Source organism: Oryza glaberrima, chromosome 12 (assembly GCF_000147395.1).
Source record: "Oryza glaberrima chromosome 12, OglaRS2, whole genome shotgun sequence".
In the NCBI taxonomy this organism is placed as follows: Eukaryota; Viridiplantae; Streptophyta; class Magnoliopsida; order Poales; family Poaceae; genus Oryza; species Oryza glaberrima.
In genome coordinates this window covers 8,549,979-8,576,555 of record NC_068337.1, presented here as the reverse complement: position 1 = coordinate 8,576,555, position 26,577 = coordinate 8,549,979, and the positions used below count along the sequence as shown (strand labels likewise).

The window sequence follows — 26,577 nt, the reverse complement described above, 5'->3', positions numbered from 1 at the left end:
ACAACATCCCCATACAACTGTAAACCCCAATCTTTTCAAACTTGAACTCCAATCTAAATTTGACTTCTCTTTCCATACGCATACAATACCACGTGTATGTCATATGAAAACCTTCACCTACACGTGCATTGTTCTCTAGCCTAAGCATCCCACGTATATCCTTGACCATCTGGACCTCAACTTCTCCCAAGTCTAGTCCCGATCCATCACTAGCTATACTCCCATGGCCTCAAGCAACACCTGCGCACGAACAACTAAAAAACTCCATATCCGTATACAAGTCCGCACCGACTTGACTCATATCAGCACACATAGTATCACATATGAATAAAAACCATCTAGTAGTCATAAACATGAAGCAATCTAGAAATTCCACGAAAACAACCCGAAACCGACTCCCTCCTGGAGTCTGCTAGTCAGACCGTCATGCTACCCGGTTAGACCGCTCGGACACCTCCGGTCTGATCGGCGCCCACTGCTCGGTCTGACCGGCTCCAAGTGCCAACATTCTGTTCACCATATTTTCCGAAAGACTTACCTTTGACAAATGTTCATTATATAGATTAAATCAACATATTGATTTCACATGTATTTATATTGATTTCATATGTATTTATGTATATAGCGTATGGCAGGTGTAAGGGTGCTGACAGAAAGAAAAATAATGGGATTTTTAAATTGATTCAGTCCAATAACCCTATACATTCTATTTGATTCTCACGAGTAGAGGTCACAACGCTAATCTAGCCTATAACTTTGTCGGCGAGAGCTCTAGGCCCGCCGAGTTGATGACAGAAAGAAATGTTTCCTTATTGATTGGGCATACAGCTGCAGATTTACCACAAAGAATCCTCTCATGTTTCACAAATAGTACTGCCATGACGGAATTATTATCATACTAAAATTCACCCAGGTTTGCCATTTGTTTTTTTGACTGGGTTGTGTTTTTTTCAACAAAAGATGAGGCAGAGGCATGTGAAGCATGTTAGATCACGTGGTCATGTGCGAGACTCGAGCTCTGTAGTCAGTTAATTAAGAACCCTGTCACTTGTCAGGGTGTGGATCATGAGGAAATAATCAATAGCCTATTAAACTTGAAAGGAATCAAATGGTGCGACGACCACTGTGCACAGGTGAAGACTACACCTTAAAGTCAAATGGTTGGATTAGTCTCTCATTAGCATAACAGCAATTGAGATAGCTGCTACTGTGTGTGTGGGAGAGGAACGGAGCTAGAGATGGCAGGAGCAATCGTGAGTGCTTCAGTTGGGGTGCTGAATCCCCTTCTAACCAAGCTTTCCTCCTTGATCGAGGGAGAGTACAAGCTGCTCAAAAGTGTGAAGAAGGATATCATCTTTTTGAGGAATGAGCTCAGCAGCATCAGTGTCTTGCTTGAGCATCTGTCGAACAAGGAGGACAAGCTTGATGGGCCGACCATGGAGTGGAGGAACAACATGCTCGAGCTAGCTTATGATATTGAGGATTGCATCGACCTCTTCATCCACAAGTTGAGTTGTGGCGATGCCAATGCCAACTTTGTTCGCAAGATAGGAAGCAAGATAAAGAAGCTATGGGGAAAACACCAGATCACAGAGTGTATCCAAGAACTGAAGAATCGGGTTATGGAGGAGGACCAACGTCGCAAGCGGTATCAGATCGATGATTTCATCTCCGAGCCAAGTATGGTGGAAATTGATCCCCGTCTGCTGGCATTGTATGAGGAGGTGGAGAGGCTCGTAGGGATTGATGGTCCAAGGGAGAAGATCGTTAAGTGGATCATGCACAAAGATTGGTCATCAGAACAACGCAAAGTGGTTTCGATTGTTGGTTGGGTGGTCTTGGAAAGACAACTCTAGCTAATGAATTGTACAAGACAATACAAGGGGATTTTAAGTGTACAACTTTTGTGTCTATTTCACGTACCCCTAATATAAGGAAGGTCTTGGTTGATATGCTTAAAGGACTTGGGAGCAATGGAGATGTATCTGAAGATGAGCAGAACCTCATCAGTCATCTTCGAGGATTCCTGAAAGATAAAAGGTACACAAATTTTTATGTTTTCTAATTTTTGTGGAACATAACAGCGAATAGAGATTTCAAACATAGTTTTTTTTTCTCTTCAAATACAGAAATAGGTCTAATATATTACAAATAAAATCACGATCTAGCACGACCACTAGCTTCGGTTGATGAGTCGATCCTCATCCCATGCGCGGATACATTTTCATTTCCTCCCCCACACATGAATCGTGAATCTTAACTCCTATCTGACAGCACAAATTAAATTTGGAGAGCTTTTTTACTGTCCTTGAGGCTGTGCAGTACCAAATCTATGACCGTTGATCTGGCTTCATCTAACGGACAGGATTCGTCGGTACCTCACGGTACCGCTCCTTCTGTTTGACGCGGTACCGTGGGTGGGAGGGTAACTTTGTAATTTCGCGTGCGTCATCTGTTATCGTGTGAGGGGGAAAGCTTAACCCTAAATCGGCGAGGGAACCGTACAACGGTGTTGAACGGCAAGGCGGATTGGTCGAGTTGAACGGCGGAAGGCCGGCTATCGGAGTTTCATCGGCGACGGCAGGCAAGGCGGCCTTGGGGCGACAGCGAGCGAGGCGGCCTTGGGGCGACGGCGGGCGCGGCGGCCTTGATGCGACGACGGGCGCGGCGGCCTTGATGCGACGACGGGCGCGGCGGCCTTGCTGCGACGATGGGCACGGCGGCCTTGGTGCGAGGCAGCCTCGATGCAACGGCGGGGCATTGGCAGGATGCCATTCGCCGGAGAGCTCGGCGATGGTTGCAGCGGCCATTCGTCGTGAGGTCGGCGATGTTTGCGGCAGCGATTCGGACTTGGTGGGGATTTTGGACTATTTGCCATCCTCTTGAATGGTGTATTCCCAAATGCCATCTTCCCAAATGACTTTGACGATTTACCATTCGGTCCACTGTTTTGTTTCTAATTTGCCACTTTTCACCACCAACTCAGCAAATTGAGTAGAAAATGAGTTGATTGCCCCTCATATCTATCCTCTTCCTTCTTTCTTCTTCCTTCCATACGCAACACCGGCGTGTTCAGCTGACTGGCCTTCTCGTCGCATCCTGTGCATTGCCAATTCCCTCATTCCAAGGCATTCAACCTCGCCAACATCCCGCTCATTACCTCCGAGTACAACACGACATGCGTATCAGAAAGGTTCACCGATGAATGGAGCTGCCACGGCCATCAGAAGGACAACGACGCCGACGTCAGCGTAGGAAAGCAGTCCCGTAGACGTCCTATTCATGTGCTACCTTGGGGAGATCATGCTCACCGGCTTCAATTAATGACCTGTTCAGTTAATGCACCACCAGCCATCAAGTTTGTCGAGTCGCTTCATAGCCAACATTATTTCTTTGGCTCGACTCGTGGTGGACAGGGATGCGCATCCGGTTGGCACTAATGGCGGCTGTGTTCCAGAAGTTTCTCTGGGTGTCTATCCATGTGCGCGGGTGCCACTCCACTGGCGAGATCGATCATCGGCACAGGATGGGTGGTGTTAGGCTCGATTTTGTGTGATGTATGGGCTGTTGAACCTCTTGTAGGGTAGCAGCAGCATGAGCGATGCCACCGCCGCAGAAGACGCCGAAGACTGCTCCACCACATCACTAATGCCTGAGAGCAAGAAGGAAGAAGGGAAAGAAGAAATGGGAGGGGTAGTGAGGTCATTTTCTACTCAATTTGCTGAGTTTGAGGTGAATAGTGGTAAAATAGAAACAAATCAGTGGACACGGATGGCAAATCATCAAAGTTATTTGGGAAGATGGCATTTGGGAATACGCCATTCAGGAGGATGGCAAATAGTCCAAAATCCCGACTTGGTGTGGCAGAACATGCAGAGAGAGGATGGAGACCGATCGAAAAGGTTTGTGTTATTCGTTGCAATTTGTGGTTTTTATTCAATGTTTGGGCAATATATTTTGGATGGGTGATGATGGATTGAAATTAGGGAAACAAAAATCTTACAGTTGGATTGAAATTAGGGAAACAGAAATCATACAGAATAGCTTGAAAGACATATTTTGAAAGAAAAATTTCAATACATTTTGATCCAGATACATTGTTTTAACACACAAGATGCAGTACCAACTTGCCTGCATTGCAGCAAGCAATTTGCCTAAGATTCCACTGTATGTGTATGAGATACATAAGACTAATCTGAAAAAGGGAAAAATGGTATGTTTGACCTTTTAATTCCACCGCTTTTGCATTTCTTCAGCCGTACTTGTCCTGAGTGTAACTGTCATGTATTTATTTTTCAGGCCTTCTCCATACCATTTAGCGAGCAGTACATAAACGAACACCTTCCAATTGAAGATTTGCTTGTGACTGTGGTCGGATCAACTGTTTCCTACCCGATGAGACTGATGAAATCGAAAGATAAGCAAGCAACCTTCACAACTGGATGGAATAAGTTGGTTGGAGACAAATTATTCGAGCTATGTGATGTTTGTGTCTTCATGTTCAGTGAGAACGATGCTGAGCTTACTCTTAGCCTTGAGCTCCTCAACAACTGTGAAGGATGAACAACATCTATGTGCCCCCTCCCCCCTAATGTGGTATTAGGCGAAATCTAGTATTAAGTTGTTTCCTGCCATATGTAGTATTATGCTGTTTGTTCTAGCTGCACCATATGTAATGGATGCTATGCACTTTGCCTAGGTTATCAGTTAAGACTTATCAGTCCATTATAGTGCACCATGTGTAATGTATGCTATGTTAATCCGATGTAAAATATCTATCAGTCAATTCTAGTGCACGGGATTGCAAAACTGATGCCCCTGTATGTGTGTCTATTACTATGCGCCACCTGTTTGTGTGCATTTTGTGATGGACCTGAGAATTTTGCAAAGATGATCACAACAATGGAATGTTATGCTCACTTCAGACAGTCATTATGGACTGCATAACTTTTACATGCTCAAACAGATCCTTTTACATACCGAAAAGCAAAGTTAGTGATGACAGGCATGTTCAGTTGCATAACTAATACAGAGGTACTTGATCTGTGTTTGCAATTTAACAGAGCTACTTGCGTGCGCACTGTAATAATTCCTACTCACACCACATCATCACAGTAAATGAAAGAACAAAATCATCAAAGTCATCAAGGTATTCCTCTTACAGGAATCATCAAGGTCATCAAGGTACTTGCTGATATGTGTTTGCAAACAAACAGAGCTACTTGCGTGCGCACTGTAATAATTTCTGCTCACACCACATCATCACAGTAAATGAAAGAACAAAATCATCAAGGTCATCAAGGTACTCCTCTTACAGGAATCATCAAGGTCATCAAGGCACTCTTACAGGAAAAACAAGGTTTCCAAAGAGGTTATCTAAGCATCTCCTTACAGGAACCAAATCAAACCAACGAGGTTATAAAACCATCTCATTACAGGAACAGCAGTAATCAATATTAATAGCATGGTCAGCATCTCCACCTTTAATCTGTTTCTTCTTCAGCTTCACAAAAAAATTGTACATGTCCCTGGAAGTAAAACCAGTAGCCTCATAACCACCATGGTCTCTCTCCATTATATCCATCACTTGATGCTGATGCAAACCAACATCTCTCAATTCCACCATCTTAGCCTGTGCTGCAGGAGTTATTCTACGATGTGAGCGCAAAAATGGCACTTGATCAGCTTTACACAACGGATGGTTATGATTCGATTCAAACCTAACGACATACCAATTTCCTTTTTCCTCATCATGTTTTATCTCAAATTGAGCTTTGCAACCACAGCGAGATAATGCCCGTGGCTCCCTAGTTCTGTTAGAACTGTCCATATATACCTCCTTCCTAAATCCTCTCTCTCTAGCATACTGATTGTAGAATTGAAAACCATGATACTCACTAGGAAATTTCATGCCCATAATAGTAGAGCATACTCTTCCTTCTCCTCAATACTGCTACCAACTGCTTCCATTCTACACGGCACAATGAACCTGCCCAAAAAAAGGACCACCTTGATTACTTCAAGCATTGCTGTCAATCATAAAAACTAGAGCTTCCTAATCTACCACACATTATCAGATGCAGCACAAATCAAATTACCTGCGGCTGGTCCTCAAAATTAGTACTGTCAGCGGTATATGGGGCTGCGGATGCGGCACTGTGCGACTGGATGCGGCTGCAGGCGGCGGCCTGTATGCGACGGGAGGCGCGGCCGGCTCGATGCGACAGCGGGCGCCGCCGGCTCGGGACGGCGGCAGGCACAGCGCCCTCGATGAGACGAGGGCCGCGGCTGTCTCGATGAGGCTGGATGCGGCAGCGCCCGCGGCGGGGCGGCGGGCTGGATGTGGCGGCGCCCGCGGTGGCCTCGATGCCACGGTGGCCACGGCGGCCTCGTTGCAGCGCCAGCCGCGCCGGGGTCGATGCGATGGCGCCATGGCGGGAAAACAAGCTCGATGCGGCGGCGCCGGGGAAGCTTCGATGCGCCGAAGAAGTGGGCGGCACAGACGAACTCCCTATTGGCCGAGTGGGCGGTCATTAGCACGGGCACCTCATTTTCATTAGATGATCCTACCCCTGTTAAACCAACGGTTAGATAAGATTGGTACCTCATGGTACCTCGTACTTTATGGTACCTACTTAAGGATGGAAAAGATGCTCAAATTTGAAAGTTTTCAACTTCAATTTTCTGTCACAAGATATATAGCAAATCCGAAACGTACGGACAGATATCGTTGTATCTAGAACTAGAACAAACCCAATAAAACGCTTTGCACTCTTAATTGTAATATTCTAGCCACAAAAACATCTGTACTTCGATCAATACCAGTCTTTTAGCTATGGCTACATGAGTGGTAACTAGCTTTTATGTATGATCATTCATCCACATTGATGCGAAAGTATGATGACCGGATCATAAATTTAATTGTACTCACGTACCTCATTATTGTTGATGATATTTGGGACATAGGTGCGTGGAAGGTGGTCAGTTGTGCTTTCCCAGAGAATAATTTGGGCAGTATAATCATAACAACAACAAGAAACGCTGCCGTAGCTAAAGCGTGTAGCCGTACCACATCTGAAGGCTATCTTCACAGCATGCAGCCACTAGCAGAGCAAGAATCACAGAGATTATTTTACCGGAGAGCTTTTAATTCTGAGAATTGTTGCCCGCCTCACCTGGAAGACATCTCTCATGCCATCATATCGAAATGTCGTGGTTTACCATTAGCTATAATCTCCATAGCTAGCTTGCTAGCAACCAAATCCGATTCAGAGGACCAGTGGGTGCAAGTGCATGATACTATCGGTGCTTCACTAAACTCAGAGGCTCGAGTGAGGAAAATATTGATGCTTAGTTATTATGATCTTCCTTATCCTCCGAAAAAATATCCGTTGTATCTAAGCATGTATCTAGAGGATTGGCTGTAGCTCTTTGAGTAAAGGCTGGGATTATATTCCATTATCTAAAAAAAAATGTATCCAGAGGATTATCAAATTGATAGACAAGACCTTATATGGAGATGGATAGCTGAAGGATTCATCGTTGAAGTGAAGAATCAAACACAGGAGCAAGTAGGAGAGAACTACTTTAATGAGCTTATAAATAGAAGCTTGATCCAACCAGTTAGTATCCAGTATGATGGCAACGCCAAGTATTGCCGAGTTCATGATATTGTGCTTGATCTTATCATAAGCCTATCGACTGGACAAAATTTCGTCGCAATAGTGGATGAACAACAGCATTGGAGTTCTTTCAAGAAGATTCGGAGGACCTGGTTCCCATCCAATGGCACAGATAATAGAATAGTCAAGAAGATTACGAACAACTGTTCACAAGTTCGTTCGCTGCTCTTCTTTGAGAATCCTAAACCGAAACAAATACCACAATTTAAGAAATGCCATGCTCTGCGGGTATTGGATCTGTATCGGTGTAGGAACCTGGATAGCTAGCATATTAACAGCCTAACATACCTTTTCCAGTTGAAGTATCTGAAGGTTTTTGGTGTAAATGTTACCGAGCTGCCCAAGGATATTGGACGGCTGCAGCAACTAGAAACACTAACTATTCATGCAGGAGATGTCGACGAAATAAACATTCCGTCAAGTGTTTGTAGACTGCAAAAACTACAGCGCCTAAATTTTAATTACCCAATGAGATTGCCAGATGAAATTGGAGTTTTGCAAAGCTTTGGAGGTGCTATATCTTAATAGCATTCGGTACAGCATAAAATGTTTACAAGAGCTCTGTTGGCTAACCAGATTAAGGCAGCTGCGCATACTTTGTCCTGGAATTTATGATTTTGGAGGTGATGTAGCAAGGTTCCAGAGGTACAAGGAAGCCTTTTACTTCACTCTCAATGAGTTGGGTAAAAATAGCCTTCGATCATTACATGTTACTTGTTCTCCTGAGTTTTCAGATACATTGATGGATTCATGTTGCAGTAGTGCTCCAGATCTCAAAGAGCTTTTTATTGATGGCAATGGAATATCTAAATTTTCGGATCGGATGGTCTCCCTTTGTAATCTTGCCTCTCTTCGTCTCTGGAATATTACAAGCATTGATCAGAAAGTGGTCGTCCTCCTTGGGCATACCCAAGCTTCTCTATCTTGAAGTATTCTTGTCCCGAGGCCTGGGGGATGGACTCACTGTAGGCTGTAGTGGATTTCCATGTCTAAAGGAGTTTATTTTCGACAACAGTCGCCTGCATTGGTTGTTGTTTGAACCTGGAGCTATGCCCAAAACTCCAGAGGCTTTGTTTTAGTTTGTATGCACGGGAAGCAGCATCAAACCTTGGGCTCGAGCAAAGCTATGTGCACCTTTCCAGCCTCCAGCATCTCACCTTCTATCTTTGCTGTACCAATGCCACTATAACGGACGTGAAAGCAGTGGAAGCTGCCATCAGGAACGTGATCAGCATCCACACCCGCCGTCCCACTCTCGTATTGCGGAGATACTTGCAAGATCGAATGGTAAAGGAAGATGAAGAGGAGCAGCTAAAAGACAGTACAGATGGATGTGGAGTTGAAGAGCACCATATTCAGTAGCCACTGATCACAGTTGGAAATCAGAAGCGCTGGAACCCAGGTATTGGTTCATCCTCTCGTATATAAGACCATCAATCTGCTAGGCTTTACATGTATGCTTGTCTGTTGCATTTTGATCATAGCAACTGACCTACAATCGCCCTTAATTTTGCAGTGTTCTTCAGGAATTCAGACAAAGTGCAAGCTAGCTAAACATTTATTATGTGGTCCTGTTGAGTTAATCCTAGCTAGCGCCGCACCCATTCTCCTATGTGTTTCTTCGTGGCACTTGATGTCTGTTTGTATGGGGATCGTGTGTGCTTGTACGGTAGGCTCTAACGCTTGTTCATGTGGGAGCGCGTCGGAGTTAGTATGCGTCGTGTGGACATGTGCTTTCAGCTGTGGGATGGCGTGGCTCAGTCGGAAAGCAAATCCTGGAGGGCGCAAGAAGAGGAGAGCACTCGATGTGGGATGGCACGATCTAGTAAGAGGCTCCCAAACCTTTATTGCATATTTCCTATTTGAGTTGATAAATGACAGGGCCGCCCCTGAGGGGGGCTAGCGGTGCGGCTGCACTGGGAAAACAAGAAATATTGTACAATCCTATAACTATTAAATCCTATGCAATTCAGTAGGTCCCGAAATTCTTATACAATTAAATCCTAGAACCCTACCATATCTTTCTATCTATCTATTATACACTAAAAGTCCATGAAACACCCTATAAACACTCCTAAGCTGTCACATGGCCTCCTACACACACTCCTAAACCACCACGTGACACTCTAATAATTTATAAACATCGGTCCTACCCACCTCCTTCCCCTTCCGCATACCAGCCTCCAAAATCTAACAAAATCCTAGATGCGCTCTGATCTCCTATTTTCATGCTACAGAATCGAATTTGGTTATAAACTTTAGTAAAGCTACCAATTCCATATGTGCTTCTTTTACGAGGAAATCAAAGAATCCTTATTATTGCTGTCTTTGCCGAGATCACTGCCAGCGTAAACCGGAATGCCTTTGGAGCCTTGGACAGAGATTATCATGCATCGATCAAGCACTTGGTACTCATTAGGGTATCTGCACCCAGTACTATATCTGCATTACCATTGACACAGTTATATGGCGATGCTTCCTCATTAAGATATCTGAAGATATCTGCACATATAGAGCAAGCTTCACGATCGCATTGTTTTTTTTTTCAAAAAATAATCAACATTAGTTTCTATGTTTTTAAGTTATTTCTAATCTAATATCATTGGACCCTGTAAATTTGAAGGGTTGAGAATACACAAATCTAAAAGTTCATTTAGACCAAGCCACCAAGGAAGATCGATATATGATCGTTGCATCTGCAGTACCGTAGGTATTTCTTATTTCCTTGCAATTAAGAAGATCTATATGTGGTCTCATCCACAACTCAAAAAATGTTTAAAGCAAGGAATTCTGTAGCAAGGCATCCGACGGACTTTGCATAATTAAAAAAAAAGAGTAAAATACACCAGCGGTATTTAAACTTGTCATGAGGTTTCACTTAGGTCCACGAACTTGCAAAGTGCATATCAAGGTCCCTAAACTTGGTTTATTGTATCATTCCGGTCCAAAGCCGCGTTTGACTGTGGTCTTGCCTACGTGGCACGCCATGTGGACAATGACATGGATTTTTTTAATTTTTTTCTCCCTTCTCCCTTCTTTTTTCTCTTTCTTCCTTCTTTTTTCTCGGTGGTGAGAGGTGGCACGAGGGGAGGGGTTGTCGCGGTGGTGTAAAAAGAAGGAAGAAGGGAGAAAAAATAAAAAAAAATCCATGTCATCGTTCACATGACATGCCACGTAGGCAAGACCACGGTTAAACGCGGCTTTGGACCGGGATGATACAATAAACCAAGTTTAGGGATCTCGATGTGCGCTTTGTAAGTTCGTGGACCTAAGTGAAACCTCCCGATAAGTTTAAGGACCGCTGGTGCATTTTACTCTAAAAAAAGAGAGAGAAAAACTTCAACCTAGTTTTTGAGTTAACAGTGTAAGAGTGGCTTATGAATATTAAGAAAAGCAATGGAAAAAGACACATGTTTGAGACTTTTTAGCTTATAAGTCCAAAACGTACTTAAGTATGTTAGTACTTATTAATTTAAATTTTCTTAATTAATGAAGGTAATTAAAAAATTGAGATACATAAGTATGGATCATGGTGCTTATTAATTGCTAATTTTGAACTTTTTAAATTAATGAAATAGAAAATATCAGTTCAAGACATTAATAAAATAAAACTACAGAAACCGAAGACAATTAGGACAGGACATGTATTTTTTATTTTTTTTCAATTAGGAGTAAAAAAATATTATTACTTCCTTAGACTTACAAAGAAAAATTTATGTTTTACTTTCAACAAATTTTAACAAACATGTATTTTACATATAACTAATATTTTTTAATATTAATAATTGTAGCACATGCAATGCACAGGTTGACGCTTCTAAGGCATGTGTTGCTATAAATACTCCCAGGTCACCAGTAACACTCTATAATAAATTATAGAAAATTTTAATTAGATAATATATATTTAAAAGGTAATCTGTTCCTCCCAATCTACGGGGTATACAATGGAAAATTTGTAAATGTTCACCAAAAAAGCCAAAAGTACACAAGTAAACTATTGGGAAAACATACAGCTTATTACTGTTCACCAAAAAAAGGAAAAAAAACATATTGATGATAAAAAGATAAATCCCAAAAAACTTACGCATGTAAGTACTACAATGAAAAAATCAACAATCTGAAAATAGGATTTTCTATAATTTTGAGATAAATATATATTACTCCAAAACACACAATTCAACTAGAGGACCTTGTCCATCTTTTTTTAATTCATCTAATTGCCGTATTCCTTCAATTAAATGAATTATTAACGACTAATAATAATTATATTGTAATGCTAAATACATGACAACATATGGAACCAACATATAATAATTAATGATATGATAATTTTTCAAATAATTGTATAACATATTTTGTGATGTCAAATATCACCTCACAAATATACAATACTACTTTAAATCTACTTGTCTAAATAATAAAACAATAGAATTTAGTTGTGTTTTTCCAAGTAAATTTGATTTAATTTTAGTTTGTGTGGGATTAAGATTCTCTACATTTTCAAAACTATTTGGTATTTCCAGCTAATGATCCTGCTATAATATTACCCCTTAATCTATCACGAGTATATTGGTCAATAGGTATGTTTTTTCTATACCAAATAGTTTTGGCAACAAATTAACTACTCATGATATACTTTTCTTAGAGTTGAAGATGTTAGGCATAATTGTTGATGTATGTCATGTACCTCACTAATGTGATTATAAGTGTACTTGAACAAATTAGTTATTGCACATATTTTCTAAAGAAAATAAATCTACCTTCTTTTCAAATGATGAAGAAGATTATAAATAATTGCTTATAGATATTGCTTAGATATGATATAATATAAAGCTAATAGGTTAACGATTATAAAAGCAACTAATGCCAAAAAAACAATTTCTGAAGAAATCGAGGTATATGTTCTCCGGTTAATATTTCGCTTTTAGTGTCTCAAATTTAGCATACGACGCATGCTCGCGCATTCGCGCGGGCTACCTTCCTAGTTATTATATACTAAAAGTCCACTAAACTTCCTACAAACACTCTTAAGCCGACATGTGTCCTCCTACGAACGCTCCTATGCCGCCACATGGCATTCTAATAAATAAAAAAATTCATTAAATCCGGTGGACCCATTATTTAAAACTATTAGATCCATCTTTGAGAAAAATCCACCGCTAAAACTGGGCCCCACTAAGTACCTGTATGTGGATGGATGTATGTACGTAATGTACGTGTTATGAAACAACAGGGTGATCTCATCCATATAAAAGGATGGATCGCAACCGAAGGCAACCGTGCCTCTTCCCTAGGCGCTCCTTGGCAACAGACGCAATGGTTCCCAACCATCGTGTCTCCGGTTGCCACCTCTTCCCCATCTATAAATTGTACCGCATTGATCAATAAAGAAATCCGTTCATTCATTCCCTCTACATTCTTGTGTTCAATTCTCTCTCTCGCTCAATCAATTCTATTCACAATACGTTATCAGCACTTTCGCTCTCGCGAAGGAGTTCGCGAGAGTGAAAGAAGGAAGAACATCACTTTTTGATCTACAGGAAAAGCAAAGCGAATAGAAAAACAACAGAAGGTACGATGCCTACCTTTCATTGGATCATGGATGCCGTTCTCGGCCTCCCTCGCCATCAGCGCGCACGCCGGCTTCGCTATCTTCTTCGTCGATCGATGAGGAGGACGCGCTGGGGATCCCGCGGAGGCAGGGCTAGGGTTGGTGGCCGCCGCCATTACCCTCGCCGCCGTGTGACTGCAACTCCAGTTGTGGTTCCCCCGCCTGTCCCTGTCGCACCTCCTCCTCCGCCTCCGGTTGCCGAAGCACCTCGCCGGATCCTTGTGCAGGGGGTACAGTAAGCCGTGTGATCTCCCACTGGAGATGGAGTCGCTGCCGGCCCCGTTCGTCGCCGCTCCGTCACCACCAACCGCTCCTTCCTCACCTCCATCAACGTCGCAGCCGACGCCAAGCTTTCGACGCTCCCCCACTCCCGTGCCACCAGGATTTGGTCGTACCGGAACCATGGCGGCGCGCACGGGGGAGCCGCCTCTCTTTACACCGTCTCCAACTCGTGGCCACGTCGGAGCCGCCGCTGCACGCCGTCCCGGCCTCCGCCATACATTCATTGTCGTTCCCTATGGCTCCCCGAGCCGCATGGTACCCAATGGCATGGGGGGGAACGGTGTTAGGGTCCGGCCGGTCTCCGACTCCGATGAGGAGTTGGGACCGTCGGCCTAAAGCCGGCCGGCATGCCGCCGGCCGACGAGGGCGACGCGGCGGCGGCGGATAGTGGACGGTGGCGGTGGGAGGTGGCGGTGGAAGCAAGGCGGCAGCGGAAATGGAGGGGGTAGCGGCGGCGCTATCACTGAAGGTGGAGACGGCGGTGGAATCGGCGGCGGTGGCGTCGGCAGCGCCCCCGCGGCGGCGTCGGCGGCGCCCCCCCCAAGGTGGAATAGACGGCGCACCTCGATGGCGTCAACGGCGCACCTCGGCGGCGTCGGTGGTGCCCCACGGCGGCGTCGATAGCGGCGAACTGGCAGCGGTCAGCGACGAAATGATGGCGGTGGGCGGCGGCGTGTGCAGCGAAAAGGGCGGCGGCGACGGCGAAATTGTGGGGGCAGTTAGGGTTAACCCTAACCCCCCCCCCCCCCCCCCCCCCCCGACGCCCCACCCCATGCCCCTTTGCTGCGGGCCGGATGGGCCGGCCTACCGCCCCCTGCCTGCCGGCCTAGTGCCACACGGTGGTGGGCCGAATCCTTTAGATTTCGGTCCACCACCCAATTTACCATTTAATTTTTAGTTTTTCATTTACTTTCAGCAGTAATTACATTTTAGTCCCTATGTTTTATGTAATTTAGTGGAAACAGTTCATCAGTTCTTCACATTATTATGTAATGGTCCTATAGACCACTGATGTTATGTGTTAATTAACATAGGTGTTTATTCAAATACCCTGTTTCACTAAATTTATTTGTTGTCTTAATAACATGCCTTTTGCATATTATTTCAAGACACGCTCTACTTTCTCGCTTTATTAATTTACAAAATTCTATAAATTTTGTATTTTGATTTAGCAAATTCTCTTAATTATGTACAACATAATTAATGGAGGATTTAATGCATGTTCCACTTCACACTTTGACTCGGAAATTAATCACATGTCAATGGAGCCCTATACTTTGGTCATATCGACCATAACTTAGGCAGCGAGTATCTCGCCCATCATCAAGTGGTCTACATTTTGAGATGTTTACCCGATGGAGTCCTACAAATTGGCCGCACTAGTCATAACCTAGGCAGCGAGCACCTCGCCCATCTCACAGAGGTCTACATCTCACGATGATTACCCACATGTGTTATTTTCCGAGAATATGTTTTGAAAAATGAGATTATTTGAATTTTGGTTGAGCACAAGGTAGTGGAGTCCTATTCACCAGAATATATTTGCCTGGAGACCGTGTTTTAGGTAGCAAGTATAACTTGCCCACTATTAAGAGATCTACTCCACTGTTTAATTACTTGGATATTATCCACATTGTGCCACCTAATTTCGAATTCTAACTCGAATTGTCAAGTTTATTACCGGCATCTTTTCGAAACATTACAAAATATGAAGTCTTATATTTCGCATTGAGATTACAACCTTAATATCATGTTTTTATTAATTTACCTCTGTAAATTGATAATGTTAACCATGATTGTAGGGACATGGTAACAAAAGAGTTCGACGAACTCGTCCTCGATGAGACTAACTATTCCATCTGGACTTCCGATATCAAAATCAATTTTGCCTCTCGAGGGATTTTAAGTACAATTGAGGAACCTAATGATGGGGACCTGCCAATTGAGCACAGGAAGCTCAATACAACCCTTTTTGTTTTGAGGCTCTACATTCACAAGGATCTCAAACATGAATACATGTTAGAGACGAGCCCTCACACCCTTTGGAAAGCTCTAAAAGAGCGTTATGATCAGCAAAAGGAACTCATTTGGCCTGAGGCTAATTATGAGTGGATTCATTTACGCGGACTTTAAAACTGTGGCAGAATACAGCCATGCTGTTCATAACATTTGCTCCAGGTTGAAGTTTTGCGAACAAGAGCCAACAGAGGCAGAGAAGATAGAGAAAACTCTATCAACTATGCTTCCAGAGGACAAGATACTGACTCAACAGTATCGCGCTAACAATTTCCAAAAACATTCTCTGCTTATACATACATTGACTCAGGCAGAAAGACACCATGAGCTTTCTTTAAAGAATGCCCAACAGCGCCCCCCGGGCTCTGCTCCACTGCCTGAAGTGCACTTCAATGTACAGAATAATGCTGAGAATAAGAAAGGATTAAAGGGAAATTCTTCCAATAATCCTAAGAATCTGACTGGAAAGCGCAAACGCAACAACAACAGGCGCAAATTCAAGGGTCGAAAGAAAGGAAAAGGGAAGGATAAGGCACCACAACCTCGTAGCAATGGTAACAAGCATTGCAACAGGTGTGGATCTGACACTCATGTCGCTAAAGACTACCGCATCCCGAAACATCTTGTTCTCTTGTACCAAAAATCCCTTAAGGACAAAAAAATCTTCTGAGAACCCAAGATTTGAAGCCCACTTCAATCTTACACATGAAGAGCGCCCTGAGGTTGCAAGTTCTCACTAGGCTCCTGTTGAACCAGAGAGCAACCTCAATGTTCTCCCAGAAGATGTCGCTCCACTCTCTGCGATGGACGATATGTTCATCGAATACTGCTCAACAGACCCACTTAGAGATTTACTGTAATCTCAGTGCGTTCCACTTAGAGATAAAGTTGCTTTAATCTCAGTGTGTTTGAGACATTATATTGATATCCTATAGTTTGTCAAAACAATATTGGTTGTAATAAGTAGATAAGTACAAACTCCCTTATATTATAAGGTTATAAGACTTGCTAGTCATTAGAGTATGTACTATTAACCTATGTAAACGTCATACTATGTATTTGATGTTTTCATTATTATATGTATGTATATATTGTGGATAAAGAATTCTTCACTAAGCAATTCTTCTTTCATTATAGATGTCTAAGGATATCACTCCGATTGGAGAGGAATTATGTCTTGTGGACAGTGGTACCACAAACTCTATACTTAGGGAGATCAATAGTTTCAAACTCTCAAAAAGAGAGAAAGCAAAGTTTTGACTATCGCTGGGTGCGATACTGTGATAGTTGGCTCGGGACAAGCAACTATTACACTCCCAATGGGTACACAAATTACAATCGAGGATGCTTTATTGTATCCTGATTCAACCCGTACCCTACTAAGTTATAGAGATATCCGTCAAAATGGGTTTCACATAGAAACCCATATGGATAATCGAGAAGAATTACTTCTCTTAACCAATCAAAACGGATATGGCAAACGCATTTGCGAGAAAATTCCATCTCTCACATCGGGATTGTACTATACATACATTAAGCCCATTGCACATGTTGCGTACAAAGTAATTTTTCAAAATGTTGATGCATTCCACATTTGGCATGATCGACTTGGGCACCCCGATATTGGGATGATGAGAAAAATTATTGGCAACTTTATTGGTCATCATTTGATCACTGATAAATTTCTCAAATCCTCTGATTTCGTATGCACTGCATGTGCTACTGGGAAACTGATTTTGAGACCATCTTATCTCAAAATTAGAGCCGAACCACTTAAATTCCTTGAACGCATTCAAGGAGATATCTGTGGCCCTATTGTGCCAAGATCTGGACCGTTCAGGTACTTTATGGTTTTGATTGACGCATCTACTAGATGGTCTCATATATGTCTTCTATCGACACGAAACCATGCCTTTGCCAAACTAATGTCTCAAATTATAAGGCTGAAGGCAAATTACCCTGAACATAGGATTCAATCAATCCGTATGGACAACGCTGCCGAATTTACATCTCATGCTTTCGATGATTATTGTATGGCATTGGGAATTCAGGTTCAGCACTCTGTTCCATATGTCCACACACAAAATGGTTTTGCTGAATCATTGATCAAAAGAATTAAGTTTATTGCCCGACCATTATTGATGAATTGCAAATTACCTTCGTCGGGTTGGGGTCATGCGGTTCTGCACGCTGCTGACCTTGTCCAACTACGACCAACTGCATATCATGAAACTTCCCCAATGCAGTTAGTACGTGGAAATCCTCCAAGTATTTCCCATTTGCGTAAGTTCGGATGTGCTGTATACATATCGATCTCACCACCACAGCGTACTGCTATGGGCCCACACAGGAAAGTGGGGATCTATGTGGGATTCAAATCTCCGTCGATCATAAAGTATTTAGAACCCTTAACAGGTGATCTATTTACTGCCCGGTTCGCTGACTCTATCTTTGATGAGGAACATTTCTCGGCATTAGGGGGAGACTTCAAGTACCGAAAAGAATGTCAGGAAATTGATTGGGATGCCTAGGGTATTCTAGCCCCAGACCCACGTACTACTGAAATTGAACTTCAAGTTCAGAAAATTATACATTTGCAAAGACTTGCAAATAACCTGCCAAATGCATTTACCAATTATAAAGGTGTGACTAAATCTTTCATTCCCGCTCAAATAAAACCACTCAACTTCCACTCACTAAAAAGAGAGGAAGAAGTATGGCCACTCAGCGAGAAACAATTGCTAATAAGCAAAGAAAGACGGTAAATGCAAACCAACCTTTAGTTGGTACACACCAAATTGATACTGTATATCAAGCAGATCGTGATAGTCTGTAACCTAGCTCGGTGGTTGTTGACGGTCGTTACCGATCAATTTCAACCGTCAAAATTACCAAAATAGAGGAGAACTAGTGATGCTTGCAATGCGTATGTTTGTTAGAATAATAATATTCTACTAGTATTAGGTCTACTAACCTTTTGCTGAGAATGACAATAAAGTGGAGGAAAATTGACATCAACACAAACGATAAATCAATCGGACGATGTCGAGAACCAGACTTATGTATGAATGGGCCAAGAACTTAGAATTGACACGATGAATTGGGCCAAAATTCACAAGTCTGCGGAGTGGAGCAATAGAGGAAGTCGCCAGCCGAAGATGGGCTGGTTTGGGCTAGCCTATGGTTCGGTCGAACCAGGGGGTTCGGCCGAACCCCCATCTCCACCGTTGAGGCCGGGGTTTGGCATGGACGTCCAAGATTGCACCCCAATGACGGTTGGAGGGTACTTCGGACAATTCCCCTTCCACAACCGTCATACCTACCTCTATATAAGGAGCTCACTCTCTTCACTTTAACACACACCTCAAGCAAGAGCTCTATCATTCCTCTCAAGTTTAGTTTAGTAGTATCTAGCTGGTGGAATAGAATTAGAATAGGAATCAGGAGTCTGGAAGCCTTCGGAAGAGTTCGGGTATGGCTCTAATAGCTTTCCTTTCCTCTTTTGTAAGCTTTGTACTTTTATTAGAATAATCTTCTAAATACATTTATGGTATTGAAATACTTTCCGAGTATATGAGTACCAACTTTACATTATGTTCATGTTATACTGAATATACTGCTAGCTTATCTGGGAGATGCTTTGGTGCGGGTATAGTGTTTGCTTATGCAATTACTCTATGTCATGACGATGATATTAGAGTAGTATCTGGTAGTTTAGACGTGGTGTCTAGATTACAGGATATCATTATTTGGGGTTATATATTGCAGATGAGAGGTGGGTCGCTGATGGTGACAGCTCAGTACGGGTATTCCTCCACGCCTATATATAATCCTAAGTTAATTTCCTGGGGATGGTATTCCTCCGTATTTAGCCCCGGTTGGATGGTCATGACGGGCTATCATAAGGAACTCGGCAGTCAGGGGTGGCTTCTCGAAGTACTAGGAAGGCATCGGATAGAGGGTATTAGCTAGTATATCAGTTAACTAGAATGTATGTATATATGTATATTAGAAGTATAGGAATAGATTCTCTTTCTCTTTTCTTTCCACCTAGCTTAGATTATTTATTATGAGGATGAGTAGTAATGCTTGTGTATCACTCTACCCTTGGATTATCTTAACCCCTGCTTAGAATATGATTATCACAAGTAATATATAAATTACTAGTTGAGTTCTCTCTACATGATCTTCCCACGGGATAAAATAAATACGATACCCTTAGAATACTCTCGGGTGAAATGCTACAATGGTATATCCGTGCACTTGCGGATGAACTCTGTAACCATAATATACCATAAGTGTTTCTGCGCCATTGCTGGAAATTATATTTCTAGTAATGTCGTTAAGAAATACCAACAGCGGTGCACAATGCTGAGACTAAGAATTCAGAAGACCATAGACACATTGTTTCGGAACCATTGTAGATTGCCATCAACTACTCTGAAACTGGAGAATCTTTTGATAGAAGAGCTACAATTGTCGGCATTAATTTTTCCATAGATCACGATGAGTCTATAAGGGTTGATGAAATTGCCATCAACTACTCTGAAACTGGAGAATCTTTTGATAGAAGAGCTACAATTGTCGACATTAATTTTTCTGAAAAAATTGTTGATTGCCTCCAAGTTGATCCAGAACCTAGGTCTATAAAAGAGTGCCAAAAGCGCTCTGACTGGAACAAATGGAAGGACGCAATTGACGCAGAATTAGTCTCGCTTTACAAAAGAGATGTATTCTCGGCTGTAATGCCTACTCCTCGTGGTATCTTTCCTGTGGGATACAAATGGGTTTTCGTCTGGAAACGGAATGAAAACAACGAGGTGATGAGATATAGAGCAAGGCTTGTAGCACAAGGTTTTACGCAAAAACCTGGCGTTGATTTCAACGAAACTTACTCTCCAGTTATGAGTGGTATAACTTTCCGATATTTAATATCATTGGCAGTACAAAATCGTCTATTTATGCATTTGATGGACATAGTGACAGCATATCTTTATGGGTCACTTGATTCTGATATTTACATAAAGGTTCCTGACGGAATCGACATCCTGAATCAGAAGGTAAATCGTAACATGTATTGTGTTAAGTTGCAGAAGTCACTTTATGGCTTAAAACAATCGGGCAGGATGTGGTACAACCGATTAAGTGAATTCCTTTCACTAAAGGAATACACTAAAAATGACGATTGCCCGTGCGTCTTTATCAAAAAGTCCCCCACAGGATTTTGTATTATCTCGGTATATGTCGATGATCTCAACATCATTGGCAATACACAAGATATTAATGAAGCACGTCATTATTTAAAGACGGAATTTGAGATGAAGGATTTGGGTCAAACCAAATTATGCTTAGGTCTACAACTTGAGCATTTACCTTCTGGAATCCTTGTGCACCAAAGTGCATATACACAGAAAATTTTGGAGAAATTTAATATGGACAAGTCATATCCTTCTAAAACCCCTATGGTGGTTCGATCTCTAGACGTGGAGAAAGATCCATTTAGACCAAAGGAAGATGGTGAGGATGTGCTTGGACCTGATTTTCCATATCTTAGTGCTATTGGCGCACTTATGTACCTTGCAAATAGTACGAGGCCAGATATTGCTTTCTCGGTAAATCTATTAGCAAGATACAGCGCTGCTCCTACCAAACGCCATTGGATCGGAGTTAAGAATGTCTTTCGATATCTTAATGGCACAAGAGATCTTGGACTTTTCTTTAAAAAGAACCAGGATTCGACTTTAATTGGGTATACTGATGCTGGCTATCTATCTGATCCCCACAACGCCAGATCACAAACAGGATTCGTATTTTTACAAGGTGGAACTGCTATTTCATGGAAGTCTTCTAAACATACTTTGGTAGCCACTTCCACAAATCATTCTGAAATAATTGCATTATATGAGGCATCACGTGAATGTGTATGGCTTCGCAGAATGGTTAACCACATATTAACATCTTGTGGTATTGGTTCATTGGAATAACCTAGCATTATCTATGAAGATAATGCCGCTTGTGTTGTTCAGATGGAAACTGGTTATATTAAGAGCAACATCACTAAGCATATTTCTCCCAAATTATTTTATCCTCATGAGCTTCAGCAACATGGAGAGATAAACATCTTCCAAACTAAGTCATATGATAATCTTGCTGATTTGTTCACAAAATATCTGCCATACTCCACATTCTTTAAATGTGTCGAAGGAATTGGTATGAGACGACTTAAAAATTTGCAAGATTCAGGGGGAGTACTTTCCTCTGGAAAATAACCTATTTTCGTCATATTATACTCTTTTTCCTTTGTATGAGTTTTACCCTTTAGGTTTTCTCATCCAAAGTTTTTAACGAGGTAATATCAACATAAGATTATATGTCTTATCATTTGGCTTTTCCCCACTGGAGTTTTTACTAAATGATAACTGTAGACATTATACTATTTTGGATCATACTATGAGCTTTACTCATAGAGATCTAAAAATAGTCAATAATATATCACGGTTCTCTCCTTATTTTTCCCACTGGGTTTTCGAGGAGTTTTACGTGATATATTTAACTATAATTATTTCTATGATTATATTTACAGATATCTGGAACAATGAACAATGATCAAAGCTGGATTCGATCAAGGGGGAGTGTTATGAAACAACAGGGTGATCTCATCCATATAAAAGGATGGATCGCAACCAAAGGCAACCGCGCCTCTTCCCTAGGCGCTCCTTGGCAACGGACGCGATGGTTCCCAACCATCGCGTCTCCGGTTGCCACCCCTTCCCCATCTATAAATTGTACCGCATTGATCAATAAAGAAATCCGCTCATTCATTCCCTCCACATTCTTGTGTTCAATTCTCTCTCTCGCTAAATCAATTCTATTCACAATAGTACGTACTTCCCTCTCCCTCAATCCTTTCATTATCTTTTTCTCCTATTTTCAAGCTATTTTAAGTTAGAAAATTTGTGTTACAAAATTAAACAACTGTAACATCTAAACCATACATGTAACTTTTTAAATTTAGTGTTAAATATCCATATTCACTTCGAAAAGAAATATGCCATTTTTTGTTATATTTTCTGACTTTTGCATAGTATTTAAACTGTTATAAAGTTATAAACAATTAATGATATAGATTTTATCATCTTTCATATAACTTCACAATAATTAAATTAAATTAACTCTACAATGATAAAAGTAAAATGGATCTATTATTTACAACCATTAGATCTGTCTTAAAGTTAAAAAATTAACCTCCCAAACTCAACTCCACCCAGGCTCTATACGTGGACGTACACAGGTATGTTACAAACATTATTGAGAAGTTTGAAAAAGAACAGTATATAGGTATATCACTATATATCCATTATTGGTTCATAAATATGCACCATTAAATTAAATCTACAATGTCCAAAAGTAGCAAGTCATATTGGTGCTTTGCATGGCAATCGAGAATTATGAAAAATCATGAAAAATTAGTGATATGGATTATATCATCATATGAACAAGCTCAAAATGTGGGGTCCATTTTATTCAGCAGTTAGGACAGTATGGGAATAACCTAAAGTATTCGGAGTATAGGGCTTGTAATTTTTTCTCTTTAATTCCTATTAAAAACAAATGGTACATGGGTGTTTCATACTCAGTTTGGTAAATTAGGGAACACAAATCATACGAAGCTTATATATCAGAATCAATGCAATGAAAATATATGATGTAAAAAAAAAGAATTAACCAAACAAAATTATACTTTAGTCCGCGGTGACTGACCAATTACAAATGCTCCACACATACTTATTTCAGATAAATTGTTTTTTTCAAAAAGAAGATGGGATGTGAAAGAAAGAAGGGCGTAGAAGTAAATGTAAGTAAATATATCCTAAAATCTACAAATAATCTATACTATAAAAGAAATTTTGTAACCGAAAGTTCTATAAAATAAGATATGCTAAATATTCAAAAAAGATACACACATAGTACAAATGATAGTCTAATAGTAATCAACTCTATTATTGCGACACAATATTTTCTCATAAATTTAAGATTGCACGGTTCAAGTAATATTAGTTTAGAATTCATATGTTGCAAGGGTAGTTCAAAGAGTATCATAACCAATATACTGATGTAATGTTCAAAGCAACCCCAAACTAATTATTGACAAAAACAAATTTATAAGAGAGTCATAAAACATAAAAGAAAAATTAACCCACACATAAAACATCCAAAATAAAAATTCAAGCAACATCAAATAAGATTCCTGCGCATATGCGCGGGCTACCTTCCTAGTTTATATTACAACTAGCATGGTGGCCCGCACAGATTGCGCGGCAAGCATCATTATATTTTCTCTCATATAATAGCATATATGTTTTCTCATTATATTATTCAAATTTTTTAGAATGACATCAAATTTTTAAATTTTGCAATAACTTTACGAAACTACAAATGTGTAATATTCATATTGTATTTTATATACGTGTTAGTTATTAATTATTTTTAATATCAAATTTTAGTTATTTGTAAATTATATATATTCCTATATGGACTCTAGACTCGTCTTTTCATATTTTTTTTAATTCCGAATTTTCTGTAAATTGTATTTCTATATAGACTCTAGGCTCTTCTTCCAATATTATTTATTTTTATTTCTGAATTTTTATTATTTCTAATTGTATTTCTATGTAGACTCTAAACTCATCTCTCAATATTCTTTAATTTTTAATTTCGAATTTTAGTTACTTCTAAATTGTATTCCTATATTGACTTTAAACTCTTCTTCCCATGTTTTTCTTAATTTCGAATTTTAGTTATTTGTAAATTGTATTTTTATACGGACTTAAAACTCTACTTTTAATTTTGTTATGTTTATTCCGAATTTTAATTAGTTTTAAATTCCTATATGGACTCTATAATCTACTTCTAATATTCCTTATTTTTAATTCCGAATTTCTATTTTTTTCTTAATTGTATTTCTATATGGACTCTATACTCTACTTCTAATATTCCTTATTTTTAATTTCGAATTTCAGTTATTTCCTAATTGTATTTCTATATGGACTCTAGTGTACTCTTCTAATATTTCTTATTTTTTAATTAAATTTTAACTATTTCTAAATTGTATTTCTATATGGACTCTAGTCTCCTCTTCTAATATTCATTATTTTTTAATTCCGAATTTCAGCTATTTCTAAATTGTATTTCTATATGGACTCTGTCTTTTCTTTTTTTTCGATTAATGTGAGAATTTATAGGCCATGAGAGCGAACGTGGAGGCTCCTTTTTCTATTCCTTTAATAATATAATAGATAGATTGCATAAAAACAGTGTACACTCAATATATTCCAATTGCAATACATATAAGGCAACAACCCCAGCGCTAGTGTTGGGGTCTATTGCAATGCTGCCTGCAGCTGCTGCTGCAACCGTTTGGCTAGGCCGACAGCGCCGGCGCACTTCTGCCATGCCGCAACAAAGGCACAATCATCGAGCCGCACGCCCGCGCCTGCACACGGTGCAAGCTCGTTCCCTGGACCGCGGCACCAACGGTGTGTCCAGGCTTAGTGGATTGAGTGAGAATACGAACGAATGATGCCAAAGACGCGACGTGACGAGTGTGGACTGCAGAAGATGAATCAATCAAAAAATTTGTCATGCTTGAAAGGCTAGAATAGCTGATCAATGGACTAAGCCAATGGTGTGTACTAGATAATATGTGGCCTAAGCCTAGACCAGGAAGTATGAGAGGGTCCGAGGTGTGAGGCGACGTGAGCCGTAGCTAGCCAGGTTGCCCTATGCCACCCAATAGGTGTGTCCACCTCTAACTTGAGAAGAATTTGCCAGCCTGAGACTAGCCTGGCTTATTCTAAGCTTTGTTTGGTTCCTAGCCTGGGACTCTTTCACTCCCGCCTGGATTGACATATGGGGAGACGTGATTAGCCTGAGTCCGGCCATCGATTTTGGTGCTCGAGGCATGCAAAATTTTATGGCATGGTGCACTAGGCACAAAACAAACAGGAATTACATTTTGTACTAAGGCTATGTTTAGATTCAGGGGTGAAAAGTTTTGGCATGTCACATCGGATATACGGGCACACATTTGAAGTATTAACATAGACTAATAACAAAATAAATTACAGATTCCGTGTGTAAACCGCAAGACGAATTTATTAAGCCTAATTAATCCGTCATTAGCAAATTTTTACTGTAGCACCACATTGTCAAATCATGGAGCAATTAGGCTTAAAAGATTCGTCTCGCAATTTACACACAATCTATGTAATTAGTTATTTTTTTTTTATATTTAATACTCTATGCATGTCCGAACATTCAATGTGACAGGGTGAAAAATTTTGTCTGGGGATCTAAATAGGCCAATAGCATTTTCAAGCAATGTAAATGCAACTATCGCCTAGCACGGGCACATTACTAGTTTTAGTAGGGTATATTAGATAGGAACGAGAAGTACTTATACGTGGTAAGTCAGAATAACGCAATTTTCGGAATCGAGGGAGTTTGCTGATTTACTAATTATTAATCGTGCTCTTTCAATTAAAGCTGAAACAAAACTAGGGTTGCTTTAGAAATGTGGGGTTAGGAACCCACCTTCCACGGAAAACGGTGCTGCTCATTAGCATGATTAATTAAGTATTACTCTAAAGATTTAATGGATTAATATAAATTTGTAAAGTAACTTTTGTATAGAAACATTTTAAAAAAGATTTCTTGTTTAATAATTTGAATAGTCTGTATACAGAGTAAGAAAAGTAACGAACAATATATATGAATCCAATGAATCCAACCAAGTCTGGGTGCATCGCCCATGTGAGTAAAAAGGCCATGTTCATGGTCATGTACTCGTGTGGTTTCCCATGTCAGTTTCCATAGCGTTAGCATGTGACGTCAAATCGCAGGTCCCACCAACGGCACCGAAAGGCCTTCTTTTCCCTCGGTTTTATTCCCCCGGTCGGTCCTGGCGTATCCTTCCTCGATGCTCCA

The 26,577-nt window shown here is 40.8% G+C and overlaps 1 protein-coding gene and 1 pseudogene across 7 annotated transcripts; one reads left to right on the top strand and one right to left on the bottom strand.

The window, feature by feature from the left end:
• The first annotated feature begins 1,222 nt into the window (after nt 1-1,222).
• LOC127757445 (disease resistance protein Pik-2-like) lies at nt 1,223-4,919 on the top strand (annotated as a pseudogene).
• Nucleotides 4,920-5,130: 211 nt separating this feature from the next.
• Nucleotides 5,131-14,313, bottom strand: LOC127757443 (uncharacterized). Of its 7 annotated transcripts, none has more exons than XR_008013451.1 (4): nt 13,268-14,313; nt 6,099-6,572; nt 5,733-5,989; nt 5,131-5,651 (listed from the first exon to the last, which is right to left on the bottom strand). XR_008013451.1 is itself a non-coding variant. In XM_052282942.1 (3 exons), the coding sequence occupies exons 1-2, from the start codon at nt 13,797-13,799 to the stop codon at nt 6,127-6,129; spliced, it is 978 nt and encodes a 325-aa protein (XP_052138902.1). In that variant the 5' UTR covers nt 13,800-14,313; the 3' UTR covers nt 5,131-5,989; nt 6,099-6,126. The 7 variants fall into 7 exon arrangements, 3 of the variants coding, with proteins under 3 accessions (XP_052138902.1, XP_052138904.1, XP_052138903.1); XR_008013452.1 differs by having other exon boundaries at nt 5,131-5,637; XR_008013453.1 differs by having other exon boundaries at nt 5,899-5,989.
• Between the last annotated feature and the right edge of the window lie 12,264 nt (nt 14,314-26,577).

Bases quoted from the DNA above. Each gene is read 5' to 3' on its own strand.
- LOC127757443 (XM_052282942.1), bottom strand. From the start codon at position 13,799: ATGAATGTATGGCGGAGGCCGGGACGGCGTGCAGCGGCGGCTCCGACG. The intron at 6,573-13,267 runs GTAGGCATCGTA...TTGGTTTAACAG, and splicing joins CATCCATGATCCAATGAAAG to GGGTAGGATCATCTAATGAA.